Raw genomic sequence first — 26,537 nt, 5'->3', positions numbered from 1 at the left:
TCATAATACGCAGTCTGTTAGGAATAAAATACAAGAGCTTGAATGTGACTTACAGGTTTGACAAGTACAGTAGTATGCATTACAGAGCTTTCGTCATACGAATATGCAAGTTGTAGATGCAGAACTAATCTAACGGATGGCGCAAATTTTATTGATAAAGACCAGTACTAGTGTATTATGAACGAAAAATCTATTGTAGGTATAAGGAAGCCATTTGATGTATGTTATGAATGCCAGATACATGTCACAAAAAGGAAAGCTGATGCGCCAGGTCTGTTAATCGCTTACGGAAATGTGAATATGCAGAAGTATAAAACATCGGTTTCAGAAACAGCGAAGTATGCATCCACAGTTAGCATCTATTCTGTCACAGACTTCTAAAATAATTTTTCAAAACTGAAGGAAGTAGTTGTTTAGAAAGATTTTTTCCTTTTTTATATGTATATTCTAACACTCATTGTAAGTAAATCAGTTTACTGATCACAGTAACTAAAAACAATGTCTGACTTTGGAACAGCGGCAGCACAACTCGAAAACGTTTGAGATAAGCACCTCGCACGGTACTGTTTGCGTTAACTAAAGGTCAGCCGACAGACAAATATTTGTGCAGTGCGTGAGCGTGAGTACACAGCTTCGTTCACAGAGGACATCAGTATTTGAACAGCTATCATACAGTCAAATTTGCATTGTTTAATATGAAATGTAAAGTGGAATGAAAGGACAGTAGTTAAAATTACTAGAAGTTTCCCGTGAGGCATTCACAACCTTCGCTTGTAGCGTTCTCTCTAACGAAACTGCCACAGACGTTAACATTGTTTCCCCCGCTGAGACGTCGACTTCGACAGTTGTCTTAGATTGGAAATGCGCTCTGTGTGTGCGTGTTCAAATGGCTCTGAGCACTATGGACTTAACATCTGAGGTCATCAGTCCCCTAGAACTTAGAACTACTTAAACCTAACTAACCTATGGACATCACACACATCCACGCCCGAGGCAGGATTCGAACCTGCGACCGTAGCGGTCTCGCGGTTCCAGACTGACGCGCCTAGAACCGCTCGGCCACACTGGCCGGCCAGTGAGTGTGTGTGTGTGTGTGTGTGTGTGTGTGTGTGTGTGTGTGCATGCGTGCGTGCGTGGCGGTGGTGGTCTAACACGGATATACGATTTGCGTACTTACATCGATATGTCGTCTGTGGTTGCTTTCACTCTCTATCGTATTACGACGTGTTGATTTAGGACTTTTCTGTTACTAGCTGCTTTCTGGTTTTCTGCTGCTGCTAATCGCCCATTCCCGTAATTTTAGTATCCTGGCGTTTTATCATAAGATTTCACAAACTGACAGTTGTGACAGCTGACCAAAGATGCTATATGGTTACATTTTCTCTACTGTGCTGATGTTATCATTTTGAGGTGCGTGTATTATCTTTGTAGGCGATGAGTCTGTATATAGTTGTTTGTGTCCATCCGTTGTATTTGATTAGGTATTCTACAAAATTTTGAATGGATTCCTGATCAAAGTTAAGGGAAAGATACAAACCTCTACCAACAGACTCATCGATTACAATCATACATAAGTCCACAATGATAACATCAGCACACAATAGCAACTGATCTTAAGTGAAAATTTCATAAAATTACAAGGCTTATAATAAAACTTCCCAGCATATTAAAACTGTGACCTTGAACAGGACTAGAGCATTGAATCAGCTTTCACGGACCAAATGTTAGATACCACGAGTTACTGTAGAAATGCCCATTCACAGTTAAACTATTGTCAACACATTCTTAAAATTTTCTACGTTAAGTAGATAAAGAACTTATAATAAGAGCTGTACCGGTCAACATTGCGGTGTCCAAAAGGACATAAGGTTTTGTAAACAATATAATTTGATTTTAATCTGTTCTTCCACAACGCTACAGTTTAGCAAGTTTGATAGTGGGTTGAGAAGCATAAATTTCTTGTCAGCTAAAACTTTATCGTAACCTTAAAAGTTGTCACGGTTCGCTTACAGCAACTGTCCGGGTTTAATTCCACTAGTCAGCCAAAACAGCCACTTGGAAGGAAGAAAGATTGTAGAGAGCACAACGAACGTCCGATATGGCGGTGTTTACCACTTGTTAATAGGTTCGAGAAAGTTTCAGAATATCTAGTCTTACTAACTTGATGCTGCCGCCGCTGAAACAACTGATCTATTGTATAACTAATCACCAATAGAATAGAGCGCAGCCGACGGCGGGGCGATAATACAAAGGGCTTCTAGCAATCCTCGTCTACACGCAACCAAATATTGATGTCATAAATGTATATTTTGGAAACGTTTAGCTCTTGTTTGCCCTAAGGGGCAACATTATAACTTCTATATTAGTTCACGCAATAACAAGGAGAGTGAAGGAGGAGAAAGGGCTGCTTTGTGCCCATCTTCTGAAAATGTTATCTAGTGAGTATTTCAAAATTTTGGAAAAATGATGATTGTTCTTCATTATCTCTTTTACCAGATAATTGTTTAGTATTTTTTCAGTAGAATGAACCCAAAAATGTAAGTCTTAGTAGCAGAGGGCACTTTTCACAGCAAATCTCATATTCATATTTTCAGATTCAAGACCAGTCTTACACATGAAAATACCTTTAGAATGTATGTTGTGAGAAAACGTCAAGAACAGATTACGCAATTTGCATTTTTTTAACTTTTTCTGGCGGTGATAAAGTACAGACTTTTGGTTGTGGAAAATACGTTGTGTAGCTAAGATTGTTCCGAAGGGTATTTTCAGGTTCTGAACCCTACTTACATATCAGTACCACTTCAAAGAGTGTGTCGCTAATAAAATTTAACAAACAGCAATGAAATTTATTTTTTTCTTAATTTTTTGTGGTGGGCACAGAGTATCCCTCTCCCCCCCCCCCTTCCCCTCCCTTGGTAATATAGGTTATGGATAACACTTTGGTATTGCTGGGGTTAATCATAGTCACTGAATCTAATTCAGATTCACATAGACAGGGAATACAATGGCACGTCAACTGTAAATTTCAATACGGAGCATATGAATATTTGTGACAAATGTGTGCGCCTCTCACTTGTAGCGGGAGCCATCGTAGTGTTTTGCTGTCAGTTGAGAATGACTGAAGAGGTTTAGGTGGAACATATTATTATAGTATTGAGTTTGCTAAATATTAACGTAAGAGTTGAGTTACTTCTTCCTTGGGTTTTATGTAACTTCTGAGAGTTTGAAGATTCCAAGCAATCGTGGTGTTATGGTTTCCACTGACTTCCTTCTACTTAATCAGATTGTAATAATTATTTAAAGGCTTGGCAGCTACTTAAAGGTAGCCAACATTAGGTGGATTACGTTGATGCCCCTCACGTGTTGTGTCTCCCGGAAACGATAACGTGATATCAGTGCTCTCGGGTATGGTGTTCAATCTGGTGACATTAACACGTAATCCAGGAGGAGGTGTGCCACAAACATGAAGGTGAGTTATGACCTTCTGCTGTAAATTAATTTTTTTGTTACAGGTACTATTCAGGCACGCCTCATGACCCACAGCCCACTATAACCAGGACTTTCCACCACCTTCCAAACTGAACCTGTAACAGCAGGCTGTGCGTCGTGCCTGAGGAGTTTAGATGTTAAGTGCAATTACAGTCGAAAGTCAGGGTTCTGTGTTCGAGTCCCGGAGGAGCACACAAGTACTCTGGAAGTTTTAAAACAACGCACAATTCAGTGCAGAGTGAAAGGTTCGTTCTCAAATTGATTGTAATATACTCTATTCATGTTAAGCAGCTGACACCTGCGGAGTAGACGCGCGTTCTCAGACACCTTGTCATGGTCCGTGCGGCCCCCCCCCTCCCCCCCCCCCCTCCGGAAGTTCGAGTCCTCCGTCGGGCACGGATGTCTGTGTTGCCCATGGCGTAAGTTAGTTTAAGTTAGATTAAGTAGTTTGTAGGCTTAGGGACCGATGACCTCAGCAGTTTGGTCCCATAAGACCTTACCACAAATTTCCAAATTTTTAAGCAGCTGACACACCTAATGCTTTTATTTATCAAAATCACAACAATGTTTGCATTCAAGTGCTCTTATCTTATAATTAATAAATTAAATGGCAACATAAACCGAACTGCTAATGACCTGCCTTTAAAAAGATTCCGTCGTCATAGCATTGGCCCTCAGTGTGCGATACAACAAGATGTCCCTCGCTACGTATGTGGCAACCAGCGTGGGGCTGAGAAATTTATCATTACGAAATATACTACTTTCGTTTTCCTCACATGTTCCATATTATCAACGATATCCGTACTACGGGTGTATGGAACGAACAATATATCTAGTCTAATATCTGAGTTTAAAATGTATGTAATATTTAAATTATCAATCCTCTTTCCGGATCAACATCGGTTTATATAATTAAATGCGTTGCTTTTCTAGCCTTACAGTGTTTTCTCAGTTGTACGTATGGTAGGACGGCCTCCCTGTGGACTGCCATCACATTGTGTGTGCATGCCAAGCGTAGCTGAAATGAGGACAAAGTTTTCAGTATTTTAAACCTACTGTTCTTTAACAGTTATCCCTGTTGCAATAACAACGCACGTGGCTTCGTTCTCTCCAAACAGCGCTAAATAGTATAATGTTTCATCTTTAACTCCTAGCAGACGGCAATCGAAGGACTCTGAGGACCTGAAAGATGTTAGTTCTGCACGTCATCTGTTTACACCAGAAATCTGAGCTCTTAGGCATTTTAAGCGTCTTTGTCTTTATATGCCAGACTTTCTGTAGAATCGTCGCCATTGAGCTTAAATAGAATAATAGTTATTTATCAAGAGCAGTTAAATTTATCGTCCAAAATCATAACTATTCGCCTTATAAAGCAAGAAAGTGTGAAAACTGTAAAAACCATTGTCATTTTTGAGGGTACTGCTTCGCTACAGTCGCAGGTTCGAATCCTGACTCGTGCATGGATGTGTGTGAGGTCCTTAGGTTAGTTAGGTTTAAGTAGTTCTAAGTTCTAGGAGACTGATGACCTCAGAAGTTAAGTCCCATAGTGCTCAGAGCCATTTGAACCATTTTTGAGTCTTTCGCATGCACCACATGTAATGAGGGCACCTGGAATATGTTACTTGGCGTTTTCCCGTAGGAACAGGGTGTCGTGCAGCTGTCATGACCACAGTAAAGTGAAATATGTCTTTTAGCAGTGATTTCTATTTACCGACATAGATGTATGGTATATGATCTGGCACTGAAACTGGCATCGCGAAACTGGCAAGCAACTGAAATTTTAATCATCCTACAGGGAGCCCTTCGTAAATACACTCCTGGAAATGGAAAAAAGAACACATTGACACCGGTGTGTCAGACCCACCATACTTGCTCCGGACACTGCGAGAGGGCTGTACAAGCAATGATCACACGCACGGCACAGCGGACACACCAGGAACCGCGGTGTTGGCCGTCGAATGGCGCTAGCTGCGCAGCATTTGTGCACCGCCGCCGTCAGTGTCAGCCAGTTTGCCGTGGCATACGGAGCTCCATCGCAGTCTTTAACACTGGTAGCATGCCGCGACAGCGTGGACGTGAACCGTACGTGCAGTTGACGGACTTTGAGCGAGGGCGTGTAGTGGGCATGCGGGAGGCCGGGTGGACGTACTGCCGAATTGCTCAACACGTGGGGCGTGAGGTCTCCACAGTACATCGATGTTGTCGCCAGTGGTCGGCGGAAGGTGCACGTGCCCGTCGACCAGGGACCGGACCGCAGCGACGCACGGATGCACGCCAAGACCGTAGGAACCTACGTAGTGTCGTAGGGGACCGCACCGCCACTTCCCAGCAAATTAGGGACACTGTTGCTCCTGGGGTATCGGCGAGGACCATTCGCAACCGTCTCCATGAAGCTGGGCTACGGTCCCGCACACCGTTAGGCCGTCTTCCGCTCACGCCCCAACATCGTGCAGCCCGCCTCCAGTGGTGTCGCGACAGGCGTGAATGGAGGGACGAATGGAGACGTGTCGTCTTCAGCGATGAGAGTCGCTTCTGCCTTGGTGCCAATGATGGTCGTATGCGTGTTTGGCGCCGTGCAGGTGAGCGCCACAATCAGGACTGCATACGACCGAGGCACACAGGGCCAACACCCAGCATCATGGTGTGGGGAGCGATCTCCTACACTGGCCGTACACCACTGGTGATCGTCGAGGGGACACTGAATAGTGCACGGTACATCCAAACCGTCATCGAACCCATCGTTCTACCATTCCTAGACCGGCAAGGGAACTTGCTGTTCCAACAGGACAATGCACGTCCGCATGTATCCCGTGCCACCCAACGTGCTCTAGAAGGTGTAAGTCAACTACCCTGGCCAGCAAGATCTCCGGATCTGTCCCCCATTGAGCATGTTTGGGACTGGATGAAGCGTCGTCTCACGCGGTCTGCACGTCCAGCACGAACGCTGGTCCAACTGAGGCGCCAGGTGGAAATGGCATGGCAAGCCGTTCCACAGGACTACATCCAGCATCTCTACGATCGTCTCCATGGGAGAATAGCAGCCTGCATTGCTGTGAAAGGTGGATATACACTGTACTAGTGCCGACATTGTGCATGCTCTGTTGCCTGTGTCTATGTGCCTGTGGTTCTGTCAGTGTGATCATGTGATGTATCTGACCCCAGGAATGTGTCAATAAAGTTTTTCCTTCCTGGGACAATGAATTCACGGTGTTCTTATTTCAATTTCCAGGAGTGTACTTCGTGGCCAGCAATGTTAGGTATCTTTATAATAGGTAGTTTAAATCGTGGTAGAGAATACGCCTACTTCTCTTGTTGCAGATGTCTACATACTCTTCACAACGCATTTCATAAGATATTTTAGGGGATTTGAATAAATTCGTCTATCGTTACTACCACACGCGACACACGATAATTGGGTGTGGAGGCCCTACCTGTCATCCTGGGATGAAGCAGCGGTATTACACTGGACTCGCATTTGATACAAGTTAGCTTCAGATACCTTCTCGAACATCGTACTTAACTTTGTCCGTCGTTTCCCTCAATCTCTCGAGGTGAATACCGTGTTGACCCTCAAAACGACACACATCACTTCCTCGTTATTCCCCAGCCCGAGCATGTGCTTCGTCTCCTATTATCTTAACATCGCGGGAATGGTAATCTCTATTGTTCCTTCCTTCCTGATGTCAAAGTATAGAAAGGTTGCTGAATAACAGACCCCGACAGCTGACAGGGGATTCAGCGAAGCTTCAGAACACTGCTGAAAAAGGAACGTGCATACAAAACTAGAACTTTAAGAACATTACTTTGACATTACTAATTATAATACATAAAGGTTGAAAGGAAAACAAAGTTCTCTAAACGAAAATATCGGTCTCTCTTGAATTCGATATCGGCGAGTTGTTAACATAATGTTTCGCTATTCCTTCCGTCCATTTTCATGCTTCACAGTATGTGTATACGACCCCTAAGCGTTTCTTAACCATATTCTCATGAAATATGTAAACTGGAGGAAATTTTCATTTAGATATCATGAATTTTTCCCTTGTCTCCACTAATCCCCTTGCACGTATTGAACTATTACCGAGTGGTAATCCAGTCTACTGTGCTCTACATAAGCTGATATGCCACAGACAGCAATCATCAAAAATAAAATCAAAAATTTTAGCGAATTATAACACTGATGATAAATAACAATTTTGGATGTCTCCTCAAGAGAAACTCATGTCAAACAGCTATATCAGCAGAGTTCACAAGAGACAAATCTGTTAACATTCGTACCAGCGTCATTAAGTTAAATCAAGATACGAAGTTAGGAACACACCCGCTTAATTGAAGAGACGGAGAAAAAGAGGTGATAAGCTATAACTTTAATCCGATCCATGAAACGTTCTCGTATACCGTAATTGGCAGAGATTGCCAGGGATCCTAATTCCACAGTTGGTGTGGTGCACAGCTTCATTGACCACAAATTTTGTTTGCTATTGTATGGTTGCAGTGTTAAGTGATGACGCCTAGGAATAATTGACGGACAGATATACTGAACAAAATTTATTGTCTGTTACAGGAACATGGGCCAGCTGGGAAGAATGGTGGACATATGATGGAATTTCAGGTGAGTGTGTCACCAATTGGAGCATTACATTTAGATTCCAAATGGCGTGTTAAAGTTGTTACTGTCTCTGCGACATCAGCGTCACTTAGCCTGTTATGATAATGTTGATGAACTGTCATTCTCTCCTAGAGCTGAAGTCACGATCACACTTATCTTTCGGATAAAATACTTCTGCGTCTTTAGAGTTTCACTTACTCGCCGCGTTTAATGATATTTATATCATAAATAGCTAACACACTGTACGCTGTGATCTGTTACACAGATGCTAACTAATATCAATTCATGATGTCACGCTAGGAATTCCTCAGTGTAAGCCCGCCGACTAGATGTATGACCTATGTAATGGCAGCTTATGCTAGCCGCGTTTGTTTTTCCTTTTAGTTTCCACTGCGTCGTGAAATATGTTCAGTTAATGCTACTGCTATAAATTTAAAAGAAAAACTTCAGCCAACGCTTCACTAGCCCAATAATTATCATTATACACACAAAAATGAAAAAAAATGCTCGTTTTCGGTAACGCAAATATGGAATCGTTTTTCAAAACATTTGTTGCTAAGTAAATAGACTATTGTAATGTTGAGAGACGTTTCATTTGACTATACACGATGTAGTGATAGTATTGATAATGAATCAGTGCGTAGAATTTAATGAAAAGTGCACAGAAAGTGAATTAAGTTACTACGAATTATCTAGAAAAAATTGTAATCTGTCCCGTACATAGAAGCTTATTCTGCTTTGTAAATTTTAATACTTGGGAATTTTATGCAGGCATCTACACACATATTCTGAAAGGCATAATACGCTGCTTGATGGAAAGTACCTTTTACCACAACTAGTCATCTCAACTCCTGCTCCATTTGCCAGAGAGGGAAAACTTAGAACTTACACGCTCCGTATGAGTCATAATTTCTTTTATCTCCTCTTTTGCGTCTTTACGCGGGATATATGTTGATAGCAGAAGACTTTTTCTGCCATTAGTCGCATATGCCGATCTTCTAAATTTTCTCTACTGTGTTACATGAAAAGAACCTTCCAGGCTTTCCCATTTGAGTTCACAAAGTACTTCCGTAATACTCGCACGTTGATCGAACCTACTGCTAACAAATCTAGCAGGACATCTCGGAATTTTTCAGTGTCTTTTTCTTAATCAGACCTGGTGGGAATCCCAGACACACCAGCGGTAGTCAAGGATGAGAGTGCTTTATTGATGTGCTACGTTTTCGAACACTTCTATCAACAACCCGAAATCCATTATTCGCCGTCAATAACACTGCCATTACGTGCTCGTTCCAGTTCGTATCGCCCTGCAACTTTAGACCAAGATGTTCGACCGACAATTCTCTGTGTCTAACAACACATCTCTAATTTTGTATTCCACTGCAGCGTCGTCAGAAAAGAGTAGCAGTTTTCTGCTCACCTTATCTTCTTCTTCTTTCTTCTTTATCGTCGCCTGTCCCACGTCACTTAGGGTCGTCGTTCATCTTCTGGATCATTTTCCTCCATAGTACTCTATCCATTGCCTCTTCCTTCTTGCATCCTTCCTCCCTTAGGTCCCCGGATATCTTATCCTTCCGCCTCATCTTCGGTCTTCCTCTCATTCTCGTTCCTTCAGTCTCTATATGTTCAACTCTGTTTCCGATATACTCTTCCCCGTTTCTCTGTAAGCGTCCGTACCACCTTAGTCTGCTCTCTTGTATCTTTTTCTCCCATGGGTCCCACTTTCACAGCTCCACTAACAAATTCGTTTCTAATCCTGTCCTTCCTTGTTACCCCACACATCTACCTCAGCATCCTCATTTCTGTCACTTCCATCTTCCTTTCCTGGGCTAATGTGATTGGCCATATCTCTGTCCCGTATATCATAGCAGGCCTTACGACCGACTTGTACACTTTCCCTTTCAACGCAATGCTCACCTTCTTGTCACACAACACTCCACTCATTTTCCTCCAGTAGTTCCAACCGCAATTTATTCGGTGTTGTATCTTGCTTTCCAGTCCCCCGTCCCTCTATGAACGAACCCAGGTATTCAAATTTGCAGAATGATTTCAGCTCATCATCCTTGATCTTGCAAGACCTCATCTGCACATCCTTCAGTGCTAAATATTCTGACTTTGTCCTGCTAATTTTCATTCCTCTTTCTTCTAGTGCTCACCTTGTGAGTCAGATCATTTTCGTATGTAGTGAACAAGAGCAGCTCTAACATATTTCCCTCGAGTACTGCTGACGATATCCTTTTCTTTGATGAACACTCCCCATCATATGGTACATAGTTCTGTAAATGAAAAAGAATTCGAACCGTTCACATATCTCTGAACGTTTTCCGCATGCTCGGAACTTTGTTAACAGTCTGCAGTCGGGCAACCTGTCAAACGCCTTTTGGAAATCTAGAAATATGGAGTTTTCCTGTTGATCTTCATCCATACACCGCGTTACATCATGAGATAAAGCGCAAACATCTCATATACGAGCTGTTGGCCTTCGTTTCCCACGTGTCGACAACTTTTGCGTTTGAGGCGTCGCAGAGCCCGAGGCTGACGTCACAGGCGCCACGCTTTTGCACCACGACAGAGGAAAGTTGTAGACGCCTTTGAACCAAATTTCATGCTTATGAGTCGCAGTGGGAGACATTTAAGAGGTTTCAAGGAAGTTACCCTTTTATTTTGGTGCGCAGTGTAGAGTCTAACATTTATTCCAAGTGTGGCGAGGTAACGTCACCTTTTAGGCAACCGACACATGTTAGTCACTATCAGGTAGGCTTCTAAGGTACTTGTGATTCCTCTGGTTTTTAGGCAGTGCTTGAATGGAACAAAGAAGGGACATGTATGGAAGTTAGTTGGCGTACATTGGTTGTAAGCTCCGTAGTCTTGATAACTGCGATGTTAATATGTATGTGGTTTCACACCGTCTTACTGCGTCTGAGAACGCCTTTCAAATGTCACCCATTTATTCTGATTTGTTGATACATTTGTTACAGCTTGTTAATGCGAGTACGTCGTTGAACTCAGCTCTAATTTTGTATTTTGTAGTGAAAGATAAGCCTACTATGACGTATGGCTCAAAGATGGTGACGCAAGATTCTTGCAAAACGATATCATTCGCATTTCTAACATAGATGAACAACTGTCAGGGTTACCATCCCAATACTTTGTCACAACAGGTGTACCGTCTAGATGAACCAATACTTGTTGGAGAAGACTTGTTGGAGAAGTAAGTAGCTAAATGTTTCTGAGTGTCGTCCCGTAGAACATCACAAAACTGATGTTGCTCCGTAAGGAATTTGTGATTTAGGTATTTACTCCTCATATGGAGAGATGACTTGTTGGCCTCGTTTAACAGCTTTGTTTGAGGTCCAAGAAATTCTCGAAGACAAAATATTGTTTTCTGATTATTTTGATACGAGAGACATGAGATCTTCGGCCTGTAGTTAGACATTAGTTGTATTTCGTTTGATTTGCAACGCTCGTTTATCTTTTCATCTGTATAGTACTGACAATATGCTCACAACCGTGAACACTTAGATAGTGTGCGCTTTATATTGCGCTTTATATCTTGTTTGGTAACACACACTTTTTTTCATACATGTTGAATACTGACAACAACAGCATTGCCCACTTTACGCTCCGTCCTCAAGATTGCGTTCTGTGTTGCTCGCTTCTGCTTGATGTTTGGTTTTCTGACAGTGATGGTTGAAAGTAAACAGTAGTACTTTGTGTGTGGAATGCGGTAGGGAGCTGGTGTTGCATGGTAGGATACTAGGCCATAATTTTACTAACAAATTTAATAAAAAATAAAGAAATCCATTGACGCTTTAAAAAGATTCAAAATATCTCGGCAGCTACCACCAGACTTTAATAGGGACTTTTTCTTCTGCAAGCCAGACAAAAGCTCTAAAATAACATTTGAGAAAAAAATTTAATAGCAGAATCGTAAGAAAAATTTTTTGACTGATGACCAAACACTTTAGTCCCTTTACTTCACAAACGAACCAACCAAAAATTTTCTAGAATCCAAACATTAAATTCAGGGCTTAACATAGATGTTAAATAAGATCAACAATGTGGTATTTAAAAATATATTCCAGATTTAAGCTCTAGAAACCTGCAGAAGTGATTATCAAGCAATTAACATCCGGTATCCATTGGCAAGTAACACGGATCACATGTAATTAGGAAAAAAAAACATGCAAATCCAAATAAATACACTAATGACAAGCGTATATGAAATATAATCAAATGGTCCAGACAAGGTGCCCATGTAGGTCCAAAACAACTTATATCATTTGTTTATGAATAACACTCTACCTTGTCTGGCAGCTGAATTTTTAGGCTCTCGCTTTAGTATAGTTAACAGAGAGAGCAACCACTTTAGGACTCAGTTCCCTTGCTCAAGATTCTTTCGACGGAACTCACAGTACAAGACACATGTGCATTCAAGCTACCTTGTAATATACACTGAACGGCCAATGAAACTGGTCCACCTACCTAATATCGTATAGGGGCCCCACGAGCACGCGGAAGTGCCGCAACACGACGTGGCATGGAGTCGACTAATGTCTGAAACAGTGCTGGAGGAAATTGACACCATTAATCCTGCAGAGCTCTCCATAAATACATAAGAGTACGAGGGGGTGGAGATGTCTTCTGAACAACACGTTGCTAGGCATCCCAGATGTGCTCATTAATATTCAAGTCTGGAGAGTCGGGTGGCCATCGGGAGTGTTTATACTCAGAAGATTGTTCCTGGAGCCACTCTGTAACAATCATGTCGCATTGTCCTGCTGGAATTACCCAAGTCCTTCGGAATGCACAATGGTCGTGAATGGATGCAAATGATCAGATACGATGCTTACGTACGTGTCACCTGTCACAATCGTACCTAGACGTATCAGGGGTCCCATACCACTCCAACAGCACACGTCCCTCACCGTAATAGAGCCCCCACCAGCTTAAACAATCCCTTGCTGACATGTATAATCCGTGGATCAAAGAGGTTGTCTCCATACCCGTACAAGTCCATCAGCTCGATACTGTTAGAAATGAGACTCGTTCGACTAGGCAATATGTTTCCACTCATCAACGGTCTATTGTCGGCGTTGACGGCCCCATGCGAGTCGTAAAGCTTCAAGTGGTGCAGTCATGAAGGGAACACGAGTAGACCTTCGGCTCCGAAAGCCCTTATCGTTGATGTCTCGTTGAGTGGTTCGCACGCTGACACTTGTTGATGGCTCCTGCATTGAAGCCAGCAACAATGTGCGGAAGGATTGCACTTCTGTCTCGTTGAACGATTCTCTTTAGGTGCCGTTGGTCCCGTTCTTGCAGGATCATTTTTCGGCCTCACTGATGTCGCTGATCTGATGTTTTACCGGATTCCTGACATTCACGGTACACTCGTGAAATGGTCGTACGGGAAAATCCCCGCTTCATTGCTACCCATCACTCGGGTGCCGACTATAACACCAAGTTCAAACTCACGTAAATCTTGATAACCTGCCATTGTAGCAGCAGTAACCGATCGATTAACTATCCCAGACACTTGTTGACTTATATTGGTTATGCCGACCGCAGCGCAGTATTTTATCTGTTTACATATCTCTGTACTTGAGTAAGCATTCCTATACCAGTTTCTTTGTAGTACCCGTCAAGTTTATAACACCAAATGACACGTGAAAAAAATTTTAAAAAGCGAGCAGTGCGCTGAAGTCACGTTATTTATGGCTTAATCTAGAAACGGTCTTGTGGCCGGGAGAGCGGTGTGCTGACCACCATATCCGCATCCAGTGACACCTTCGATGCTGAGGATCACACTGCGGCCGGTCGGTACTGTTGTGTCTTCACGGCCTCTACGGTTGGAGTTTAGATTTGTTTTGTTAATGTTTATAACGTCAATTAGCGCGGACAAAACCTGGCAGGAGGCATCCACATGGTAATACGACTTAAATAAGACCACTTCAAAGACTCACAGACGGTGATAGATGAGCGGGATGGTAAGTAAGAGAACGAGAATTTCCCACATAAACTATAATTTTTTCGACTGTAACTGAATGCTCACCACAATTCCCAGTAAGTAGGAACATAAATCAATCTCTGCTTGATGAGAATAGCTCACAAGCTGCAAGAATATAACGAGAAAATTCCCAACTAGCAATAGGACTGACACTCATAAAAGAAAAATATGTTTACTTTCATATACATAGTCATTATTATTATTATTATTATTATTATTATCATCATTATTATTATTTTTATTATTCTTGATTGTTATAATTATTTTTTGATTGTTATAATTATCATTGTACTACTTTTATAATCTCTATTTTTTTTTCTTTAACATTAATACTGTATAACATGTTATATGTCCTAATTTTCTGTAGACACTGAAATTTGTTGAATCTGAGTATGCCTGGTTAGGTGTAAGAGAGGGTCTGAAGGCCCTAATCTTGCCAGGTAAAATAAATGCATAAATAAATAAATAAATAAACAACAGCCCGATAAATGGCTGCAATAGGATGCGTATATCCACCAGTCGCCCTTGTGTTCATTCCCTTGGTACTGGCTCACAAGATACCAAATCGGCACCACAGTGCTCACAGGCTTCTTGCGAATTAGCCAAATCCGAGTACCAGTAGGGGCCGAAGCAACACACGAAGTAACTTGTACTTCGGACAATCTCCACTGATCCGGCCCACACGGAACATCACGTAATCCATTCTGACTACCATTCCAAATGCACAGCGAGTCAAGGATCTTATCGGCTACGACGTCTCGGCGCTTACTACCCGCCGTTGCCACACAAAGCCCTCGACACCCGATCTCTGAGCAAGCCCAACCGTACCCGCGATGGCACTTAAATCGACCTAATTCGTCACTGTGCTTCCCTCTGGAGGCGACAAATCGCTGCACCACCGGAAGTGATGCTGCCAAACAGAGCACCACGATGTACTCTCACGGCAAAGGGGTTCCCGGATTCGATTCCCGGCGGGGTCAGGGATTTTCTCTGCCTCGTGATGACAGGGTGTTGTGTGATGTCCTTAGGTTAGTTAGGTTTACGTTCTAGGGGACTGATGACGATAGATGTTAAGTCCCTTAGTGCTCAGAGCCATTTGAACCATTTGAACGGCAAAGGGTGAGTGGCACAGCGACGTGAGCCGTTACCATAGTGACAGGAGCAACCACGTCACAGTACGTTCGGATGTTTGCTAGGCGCCTGTGATGGACCGAATGTGTGTTATGGCGACTGCGTATTACAGGCTTTTTCCATGTTGTGGATGTATTTTCACAGGATCAAACCGAATAAATAGTGAAGCGTTCGTTGTGAGAAACTATTCACAAAATATTCCTAAACAGCCTTTGAAATTTTGTCTGTGGAATATTTGTGCACTATGTGTGTGCCAGTAACAAAGTTTGTATGGAAAAAAAAATCCTGCCCTAGTGTTGTATGTGAAGTGTAATCTCTCACATGTGAAGAACATCTATCACCACCGCTTGAATACAGTTTTATCGCAATTAATATACCCGCCCGCAAAAGAGAGACAGTTGTTTTTTTAAAAAAAATGAAGCGCGCGTCAGACTGTAAGTGCACGGATCGTGCGTTCAAAGCGGCGCTGTGTTGATTAATGGCGGATGTGCAATCAATTGCCCCGTGTGCGGAAAACATGCGTAGGCCTGTTTATTCTTCGCCGGGAACAAAAGCTCGCAACGGGTCCGCGCGACCGATATGCTGCCGCCTGCGACACCAATCGGCACGCGTGTTTTACACGGGGCGTTCGCACGGGAAACTGTAAATAGCCGTTATTATTCTGCCCTTTCTCCCGCACCGGAGTCGCTGGCCTGACATCTATGGTGTGTTAAAATGAGCAGCAGTTGTCGAAACAGCCCCCGGGGCTGCGGTTTTTCCGCAGATGTCACACACAGGTTTTGCTCCCGTGCAGTATCGCCTGATGAGGTAGGGAGCTCATATGCATCAAATAACGCTTTCACAACTGAGATACGTTCGTTTTAAAATACGATAAACGAAACAACAACCCGGGCTTTCCGCGAACATCCCGGGAAGGGCGACGTCGATAGGCCTAAAATGTTGCAAAAATGCTTACAAAACTGCAAAGCCGAAAACAAGTTGAACAATGAATTACGTGAAGAATGATAGATTTACACAAGGAAAATAAATTCATTTCTTACTTTTTTTTGCTTATTTGTAGCACATTGACACCTTAAAAAGTTTACACCACACGTCACAACATTTCATCAATAAAATTAAATAATAATGTTAATAATAGTTATCTCAATATCTCGGAAACTGAGGAAAATCCATACAGCCTGTCCTCCACATCGATACCGTTACTTCATAACAAAGACGATAAAACGTGAAATTTCTTCCACTCAGTTTGGCCGTATGGTACAGCAAGCGTATGTGGAATATTTGAATTAAAAAGAGTGTTGGTTACAACGTACCCTTTTGTTAACAACGTGTTTGAGCCTTCGTGGGACATCTTCAAATTATCTAGAACAATAACAAATAACCAAAAATTAGGGTGTATTACTAGCTTGCACAATGCTAAATGTAAGATATTGTTACTGAAGTGAAATTTTTTTTTCTTTTACAACACAATAATTTAATAAGACGGCTTTGTGCTAGAATGAACCACGTGTCCAATCAGAGGGACCGGCCAAGACCTTTTTCTTTTCTAACATTTTAAAAACCATAATAAAGCCCTATGCTATACTACTGTTACAGGACACTGTATTATTTGTTTTCACTAGGTCTCTGTGGTTCGATTCGTTCCTAAGTCCAGCAAAGAGCTGTTTTATGGTTGTTAAAATGCTGGAGAAGGTCTCGGAGTGTCTTCATGCTTCAGTCTAGCACAGAGCAGTTTTATTGTTTTTAATATATTCTAACAGAAAAATGTTAAGGTCAACAACCACTGGTTATTCACATTTATAATACTGCAATCTAATACTGTTCCCTAATTTTTGCTTCTTTGCTATCTCTGTATGTGATCTGAAGGACGTAAACAACTGTTGAGACATTAATAACCTACAATATCCTTCCGGAAGTGCTTCAGGCTAGGGGAGAAGAAACAACTGGACTCACAGAAGGTGGAATACGAAAGAGGATTCAGGAATGGACGTTCGTATACCAAACAGGTCATGATAGCCTCTCTTACCCAAATTGTAGAGATAGTGAATTCGTATTCATCCTCATAGTTTCCAAAAAAAAAAGTATATTTCAGTTGAACGAACATCTCATATCGAATTCCTCGAAGAGTTTTCTTAAGTAGGCGAACAAGGACTACTGTCCGACACAGTGAACTGACAACATCTCCAAAGTGAAAACTGTGGATGAGATTTTAGGTACTTCTCATATCATAACACGAGTAATAGATACACATATATTACTCAGGTCCTGATTTCAGAAGTATCTAAAATCTCGTCCACAAATTTCACTTTAGAGATGGTGTCAGTTGACTGTGTCCGACGGTAGTCCTTGCTCTGCTACCTAAGAAAATTTTTCCAGGATTTCGATTATATATATATATATATATATATATATATATATATATATATATATATATGCGGAACAGTTTCAGTGAATTAGAAATAACAGCCAACCAGTTGCAATATACAAGTTTACTAAACCTTGCCTTGGTCTCGACACTCTTAAAACCAGTTTCTTCAGAAGATATTGTGCGTAGGAACAGATATTATCTACATCCAACGCTGGAGTCATTTCCAGTACAGGTGCGTGTCATCCACTTGATCACCATTTAAAATATATGACTTAAAACTAGTCTCTACTGCCTAAAATCTTTTTAATGTATGTATACATTCCACCACAATACTGGAGAAGGATTGTCAGCTGCCATTTCTGGATACATCGGTCAAAAGAACAACCGATGGCCACAGCCTGTATCGAAAACCAGCACACAATTATTTATACCTGCCAGCTGGCAGATTCGTCATCCCGTGCAAAAGAGTGTAGTTGCGAAGATACTGGTTCACGGGGCACAATACCGTGTCAAATAAACTCCGTTTAACGTCATAAATGGATACATGGTCATTCAGATTAGCAAGGCTCATCCAGGCAGTCGGGCACGTTATAGAGAGGAAGAGCACCGTGAAGCAAAGACCGTGGATTACCTGCTGGCTCTTTTGCTGCAGGGTTCTCATGACACGTAACACAAAGTTTGTGTTCTCTTCAACTACCAAAAAATGGGACTACCGGAAGATACGGAAGCTGACCGTGGTTTACGAAAATCAGGAATTTATAATATATTTTTTACCGGTGCGGCATACAGTACATTGACCACACCATTAGGACGGTGGACATCACATGGCAAGAACATCAGAGGTACATGTGGCTGAGACAAGGAATTCCAGGGAGACAATTACTGAACTATATATAAAAAAAGTAAATTAGTTACAAACTACGAGTTGCACACACTTTATTCAAGATGTAAACGTCACTACAGGTATTTGGATTTAGGTTATAAGATGTTGGATACGGCAGCCATCACTGGCATTGCACACCATTCAGTCACCCGTTGAGGGTGAAGAGAATTATCGATGGCGAAATGCGGATTCTCAATGCCCCAAATTCGCCAATTTTGGTTATTGACAAACCCATCCGAATGAAAGTTTGCTTCGTCGCTAAACCAAACCACATTCGCACACTAGTTCCCATCATGCCCCTCTGCCAACCGTGCAGTTGGAACATTCCTAACGCAAACTGCTCAGAAGTTATGACGATTTTATTTCATATAGTTCAATAGTTCTCATCCTGTAAATCAGCCATTGACGAGCTCTGCCTGGAACCCAGTCATGCCTCGATGTTCGAAAACACGAGGGCGTTGGCATAGACCCCCACAGAGTCACAAGACAATCAATAGAGATAAAGCTGGAGGAAAAGCTTTGAAACCACATACACAATAAAAAATGCACATGAGTTAAGAACACTCATCAAAGATGTAAAAATCCCCGTGGAAGCTAGATTTGCCTCATTTGATATTACCAACCTGTTCACAAATATATCCGTGAAAGAGACAATTGAAATTATTAGAAAAAAACCTTATCACACACAAAAAACTAACCATACGAGATATTACAGAGTTGATAGATCTTCTTGAACCAGTACTGTTCCACAACTACTTTTCATTTAATAATAAAATCTATCAACAGAAAGAAGGCTTAGCTATGGGTAACTGCATGTCAAGTTTTCCTGACATTTTCACTTAGAGAATAAGTTCTTCAAAGGAGAAAATAAACTTGTTACAAAATTGCGTATTACAAGAGGTATGTAGATGACACACTACTCTTATTTGATGGCACTAAATATGAACTTGAAGAGCTCCTCACATGATTCAAATCACTCCACAATAAAATAAAGTTCACAATAGAACATGAAACAAATCAATGCACAAACTTCCTAGACCTCACAATTGTGAATGAACAACAAGAACATAACTATTACATTTACCGAAAATCAGCCTACACCGACATCACAATACATGAATCTTCATACCACGCAAACACGCATAAGTATGCTGCATTTAGATCAATGTTGAACAGCGCACGTACGTTACCTTTAAAACCCAAAGCACTAGCACAAGAAATAGATACTATCAAAACAATTGCTGTAAATAATGGTTACTCTGTAAAATCAATTGATAAACTATCTAGAAAAATTCAGACCAACATCACTCACAAAAACACTGAAAAGAAAAATACCGACACAAAACAAATCTTCACAAGCATTCCATACTTAGGTACAGTATCACAAAAAACAATATTAAAATATCTTTCTCCACAAACAGCAAACTTGGATACCACTTACCTCACACAGTGAACACAAACAAGCCAATAACACAACACAGTGGAATATATAAATTACAATGTAACAGTTGCCCTGCATTTTACATTGGAAAAACTGGAAGAACCTTCCACACAAGGTATGAAGAACACCGACGCCTTTCGACTAGACCATTTTGAAAAATCTACAATAGCAACCACATGTATATTAATAAACACAGAGTTGACGACATCCACAACAGCCTAACTGTGTTTCACACAGAACCCAACTGTAAAAAACTTAATCTACTAGAACAGAAATAATGCTACACAAAGAAAAATATTCCGGAAACTTGTTGAATGAACGAACAGAGTTTAACGGTCACAATTTTTTCTTTACCTTTAATTTTTTTTTTCCTGAGGAATCAAATCTATAATAGTACAAACAACTGACAACCTACAACATGGGGCCAAATAATTATTTTAATAATACCTGTATACTAATAATACTATATCATATTATCTTCTGTGAAACAAGAAAATCGATTATATTTAGAAATAGAACATCTGTATGAACGAGAATCTTTGGCATGTATACGTTTTGCTACTACAATGTGCGAAAAAGTGTGTGACTATGTATATATCCCAGTATGTGCTGCACAATTAAAGATGTATATTGTGTACACCAACTGCACAACAGAAGCAGACATCATGCAATGTTAAACTGTAAGTTATTTTCATATTATTAACGCTGTTAAACTTATATCTACAATATACCATGTTGTAACACAAAAATGTAATATCAACAGGCAAACAACTAAAAAAACCTGATGCAAATCACTAAAAAGCACCTGAAGATGAGCCTCCAGGGCTCGAAATGCATAGTGCAGTAAATATACACAACTTGTGACTGGAGGCGGTTTGTTCTTCATTTTACGGAAGCTCACGAATCGAACCAACTAAGCATATCTTGGGATCCAGAACTGGAATTTGTCAACACGCAACGACTGCAGCAAAAGAACTCAGCAAAAAGAATGACAATGAACACATGGGGAGCGCCCCCGGACAGAGCACAATACCAGATCGCTGTCGGGAACACCGGACCGAGAACGGAACGCTTCAGGACGATTTTAGTGTGACGGGATCACAGGCGCAGCATCTAGGACGACCACGTAGGGGAAGTGCAATATGTATAAATGCTGGACCTGTTCTACTCGCCTAGCAGTCTGACGTTGCACCTCATGAAGAAACGGATCCTGTTATCGAAGTACTGCGCATCGACGACAGTGTTGTTTGAAGTCAGTGAGAATAATAGTAATAATAATAATAATAACTTTTATAAGACGTTTAAAGAACATATTGCAGGATACCAGCCACCCAATCCTTGTTTCAAGAAACCGGATGGTTCACTAGAAACTAACACGAAGAATAACTGCCAAATCCTCGCAGACTATTTCAACAAACTTCTCAACTGCGAAAGACCTACAGAGGATATTCACTATGAGACGTCTACACCAAATCCTGACGCTGAACCGCCAACCATCAACGAAATAGTAGAAATAATCAAGACACTCAAAAACAATAGAGCCCCAGGAGAAGATGGAATTATTGCAGAACTATGGAAATTAAATGATGAAAGATTAACAGGTTAAATTCACAAAATCATTTTAAACAATTGGGAAACAGAACAGATCCCTTCTGAATGGAAATGTGCACTCATCCATCCACTCCACAAAAATGGGGACAAAACTGAACCAAATAATTACAGGGGTATCTCACTCGTACCGGTCACATATAAAATCCTATCAAAAGTTCTCATGAATAGATTAGAAGAACAAGCTGACCCACAAATAAGAGAATACGAGGCTGGTTTTCGCAAGGGACGATCATGCATAGAGCAGGTCTGGAATCTGTAAATGATTCTCCAGATGAGAAACACCCCAAACACAGTGGTTCCTTTTGTAGATTTTAAAAAGGCCTACGACTCAATAGACAGAGTAGCGCTCTGCAAGACGCTGGAAGAATTCAGCGTTGACAGAAAGACAAGAGCAATCATTCGGGAAACATTAACTGACACAGTCTCCAAGGTTAAATTTATGGGAGACATCTCGGAACCATTTGAAATCCAAACTGGAGTGCGACAGGGTGACGGACTTTCACCATTACTCTTTAATATCATTCTTGAAAAAATTATCAGGACATGGGAAAAAGAAGTCAAAGGAATCCAAATTGGCATTAGAAAAGATAATAGATTCAATGTGAAGCGTTTAGCTTTTGCGGATGACCTTGCAATCTTCACAAATAATAGAAAAGAAGCCACTAACGCTATAGAGAAGTTACACGAAATTGCACAAAGAACTGGCCTGCAAATCTCATGAGAAAACCCAGTACGTAGAAAGAGTGCCACAAGACAAATTGCCTATTGTGACAACCCATGGGAAAATCGTACAAGTACCACATTTTAAGTACCTGGGAGAAATCATCCAGCCATCAGGGATCAACCTAAAGGCCAATGATGAAAGAATAAAAAAACTACAGAAAGCATATAAACTCACGTGGAACTATTATAACAAAAAGTCCATATCCATTAACGCAAAATTGAGGCACTACAACACTGTCGTACTTCCGGAGGCACTGTATGCATCTGAAACAACACAAATAGGTGGGCAAACTAAAATCAAAGAAATAGAGAAACAAGAAAGGAAAATTCTCAGGAAAATTTTTGGCCCGATACAAGAGCAAGGAATGTGGAAGAAGAGACCAACATCAGAATTATATAAATACACAGAGAAGATTACGGATACAATAAGGAAAAGAAGAATGCAGTTCTACGGACATATCCACAGGATGAATGAAAACAGAATTTCAAAGCGAATTCTTAAAGTCATCAACTCAGGCAGGGGAAAAACAAAATGGATAAAAGAAGTTGGAGAGGACCTCAGACAAGCACACATAACAGTAAACGATGCAGAAAATAGAACTGAATTCAGGAACATCATGAAAAAACATAAATTTGACACCACAACAGAGAAGAAACCAGGATGCAAATGGACAGCGGAGCGAAAGAAACAACACAGAGATCACATGAAGAATATTTGGGCTCAGAAAAAACATAAACAATCATCATAAAGGAATTCAAGTTCTAACGCTCTCTTAATTGGGAATAATCGAAAATAATAATAATAATAATAATAATAATAACAGTTTTCTGTTGAAAAACAGAGCACCTGACGTGAGAAATATTGTGGCCGAGCGGTTGTAGGCGCTACAGACTGGAACCGCGCGACCGCTACGGTCGCAGGTTCGAGTCCTGCCTCGGGCATGGATGTGTGTGATGTCCTTGGGTTGGTTAGGTTTAAGTAGTTCTAAGTTATAGGGGACTGATGACCTCAGAAGTTATGTCCCATAGAGCTCAGAGCCATTTGAACCATTTGAGAAATATTGCGAGAGCTAAAAGATTCTAAGCGCCATATGAAAGCAAGTCTGTAACCTGGAGCAGGATCTTCATAACATCAATTGATCAGCCCCTAAAGTGATAAACGTAGACATAAACACGATTTGATATAATTTATTGAAAAAATAAACATAGATGAAGCCCCCAGGAAGCTGCAGTATGCCTTTAATTTACTAAGCCGAGCAACAATTCTCTGTAGCATTTTCATGATACTTTCGGCGTAATTGAGTAGTACTGGCTAACAACCACAAGCCATTGTCAAACAATTTACTTTGTATATACAATTTTCATGGTTGGCCAATATTAATTACGCTGAGCATATAGCGATTATGTCATCGATAATATTTGATAAATATAGTAGTGTCATACTGCAGCTTCTCATCGGACATGTCTTTCTTTTACTTGAGAGCAGTGGAACACCATACTCACGAAGAATATCGATTCCAAAAAGTGATGCAGATAACAATATTAAACACTCATTGTTTTTGCACAACCCTTCGGATCAGTTCATGGTCGAAGGCCGAAGTAACAGGCATAACACAATACTTTAGATTGGGAAGAGAATTAAATGAGAATAATGTCAGCCACTACCCTGTCAATTAGCTGACGTCTTTGAACAATGCACCAATGGACGAAAGTCTCCGTGCAAAATTTGGAGAGAGGTTTTCTTGTAAGTATTATATCGGGAGTTCATTGCGACGACCAACTACTGGAGGTATCTGGCGGAGAAAATCTGCTGTTTTTGCTGTTGTTGCTTTTGTCTTCAGTCCGAAATTGGTTTGATGCAGCATTTCATGCTACTCTATCCAGACCAAACCTCTTTATCTCCGAGTAACTACTGAACCTACAGCTTCTGAGTCAGCTTCTGTATTCAATTCTTGGTATCCCTTTACAATTTTCACTCCCTACACTCCCCTCCAATACGAAATTGATCCCTTTATGTCTCTGAGTGTATTCTTGTTTTATATTAGCTGTGCCACAAATTTCTTTTCTCCCTAATTTAATTCACTAATTCCTCATTAATTACTCTATGTGCTCTTCTAATCTTCAGCATTCTCCTGTAGCAGCAAATTTCTAAAACTTCTGTTATCATCTTGCCTAAACTTTTACTCGTTCATGTTTCCCTTCCATACATGTCTACACATCCAGTCAGATATCTTCAGACTATTTTCGACGTTAACAAATTTCTCTTTTCCTGCCATTGCCAGTCTATATTCTATATAATGTTTACTGTGGACATCATCACTTAATTTCATAATGCGATTTTGAATCTGCAGCGAACCTTCCTGGAAGCTTAAAACTGTGTGCCACACCGAGACCGGACCCCGGGCTCTTGTCTTTTACGGGAAAGTGCTCTACCGACTGAGCTACCCGAGCACGACCCAGGATCCGCCCTCATACCAGTACTTCATCTCCGACCTTCAAACTCCACCTGGGCACGTGGAACACTAGCCTTCCTGGAAGGAAGTATATGACATTGACACAGCTTAGCCGCAGCCAAGAGGATGTTTCCAGAATACTAACAAGATTTCCGTGATTGGGTGACTCTTCGGTAGAGCACTTGCCGGCGAAGGCAAAGGTCCTGAGTTCGGTCTGGTACACAGTTTTAATCTACCAGGAAGTTTCGTATCTGTTTTACTGCCCAAACAGCAGACAGAATTCATCTACTAATTTTAGTCTTTCACTTCCTAATCTAATTCCCTAGGACTTACCTGATTTAATTCGACTGAATTCCTTGTTCAAAACAATGCCCCTGGTGTAGACGACATTCCGTCAGAAGTACTCATATCTTTGGTAGATACAGCCTTGATGAAACTATTGCACCCGATGTACAAGATATATGAGACAGGCGAAATACCATCAAACTTCAAGAAGAAAGTAATAACTCCAGTTCCAAAGAAAGCAGCTGCCAACAGGCATTAATTTTACCAAAATATCAGTTTAATAAATCATGGTAACAAAGTATTGACACGAATCCCTTATCGAAGAATGGAAAAACTGGTAGAAGCAGACCTAGGGGAAGATCTCTTTGGATTACGAAGAAACGCAGAAACCTCTGAGGAAGTAACGATCCTACGAAGAAAACTAATAGGACTGAAAATGGCCAGGTGGTTTAACCTACATTGAGAGTGAGTACAATTTATTTACGTAAAATGTCAATACTTTTCCTTTTTTTCACTGAAGAGATATATTACATTTGTAAACAAAGTGATTCGTTGTAAGGGTACCTGTACTCAAACTTTTACTGACGACTGGCGACAGCCGCTATGGAGTCGCTGACCTTCTAGAACCTTGTGGACGTCTGAGATTTAATGCCAACGTTGAGGTCACTGGGTCTCATTGTCTACGTGATTCTTCTCTCGTTGTAGTTTAAAGAGTAGTGGGGAGTCACGAAGAAGATCTTGAGTTGGTAGGATTTATAGCGCAACGATATTTAACGTGATAAAGTATGCTAATCTTAAAACCAGCGTTCACTCAAACTGTCCCAGTCTTGGAACGGTTTTTGTGAGTTGTATTCAGAGAAATATGAGGGCAAATCAACTAAAAATAAAGACGGATGGAAAGAAAGTAAGGAAACTGTTTATTATTTCAAAAGTAGTTGACATAACAGCTAATACATTTATCGCACTGTGGGGCAAGGCAGTGTGTGTCTCCATGGAAAAATGTTTGCTGTTGCCTGCGGGACTATGACTGTACACAGCCGTGGGTCTCTCCGTCCGAAACAAATCAACGGCTGCGAATGACTTTCTTCAGCGCTTCGAAAGCATGGAAATCGCGTGGGAAGAATTCGAAATGGTATGGTGGACTTCCAGAGAAACATATGCTACAGTTTTCTTTCTTTTTTTTTCTTCTCTGAGTTATCAGTCTTCTGACTGGTTTGATGCAGCCCGCTACGATTTACACTCCTGCGCCAACCTGTTCATCTCAGAGTGCCACTTGTAACTTTCGTAAACAATTATTTGCTGGATGAATTCCAATCTGTGTCTCCCTCTACAGTTTTTGCCCCTTACAGCTCCCTCTAGCAATATGGAAGTCATTCTCTGATGTCTAAACAGATGTCCTATCATCCTGTCCCTTCTTCTTGTCCGTGTTTTGAACATATTCCTTTTCTCTCCGATCAGTCTACCGAATTTTCAACAGTCGTGTATAGCACCACATCTAAAATGCCTCAATACTCTTCTTTTCCGGTTTTCCCACAGT

General features: G+C 41.2%; 1 protein-coding gene across 1 annotated transcript in view; it reads left to right on the top strand.

The window, feature by feature from the left end:
* The window catches only part of LOC124805071 (carbonic anhydrase-related protein 10-like), a 925,040-nt gene that overhangs the window by 382,406 nt on the left and 516,097 nt on the right, over positions 1 to 26,537 (top strand). Inside the window, exon 2 of the mRNA XM_047265497.1 lies at positions 8,054 to 8,101. Coding sequence (XP_047121453.1) covers positions 8,054 to 8,101 — 48 coding nt within the window. The remainder of the gene's footprint in view (positions 1 to 8,053; positions 8,102 to 26,537) is intronic.

Source organism: Schistocerca piceifrons, chromosome 7, assembly GCF_021461385.2.
Source record: "Schistocerca piceifrons isolate TAMUIC-IGC-003096 chromosome 7, iqSchPice1.1, whole genome shotgun sequence".
NCBI classification, from domain to species: Eukaryota; Metazoa; Arthropoda; class Insecta; order Orthoptera; family Acrididae; genus Schistocerca; species Schistocerca piceifrons.
The sequence above is the reverse complement of the archived record's forward strand: the minus strand, read 5'-3'. Positions and strand labels throughout refer to the sequence as shown.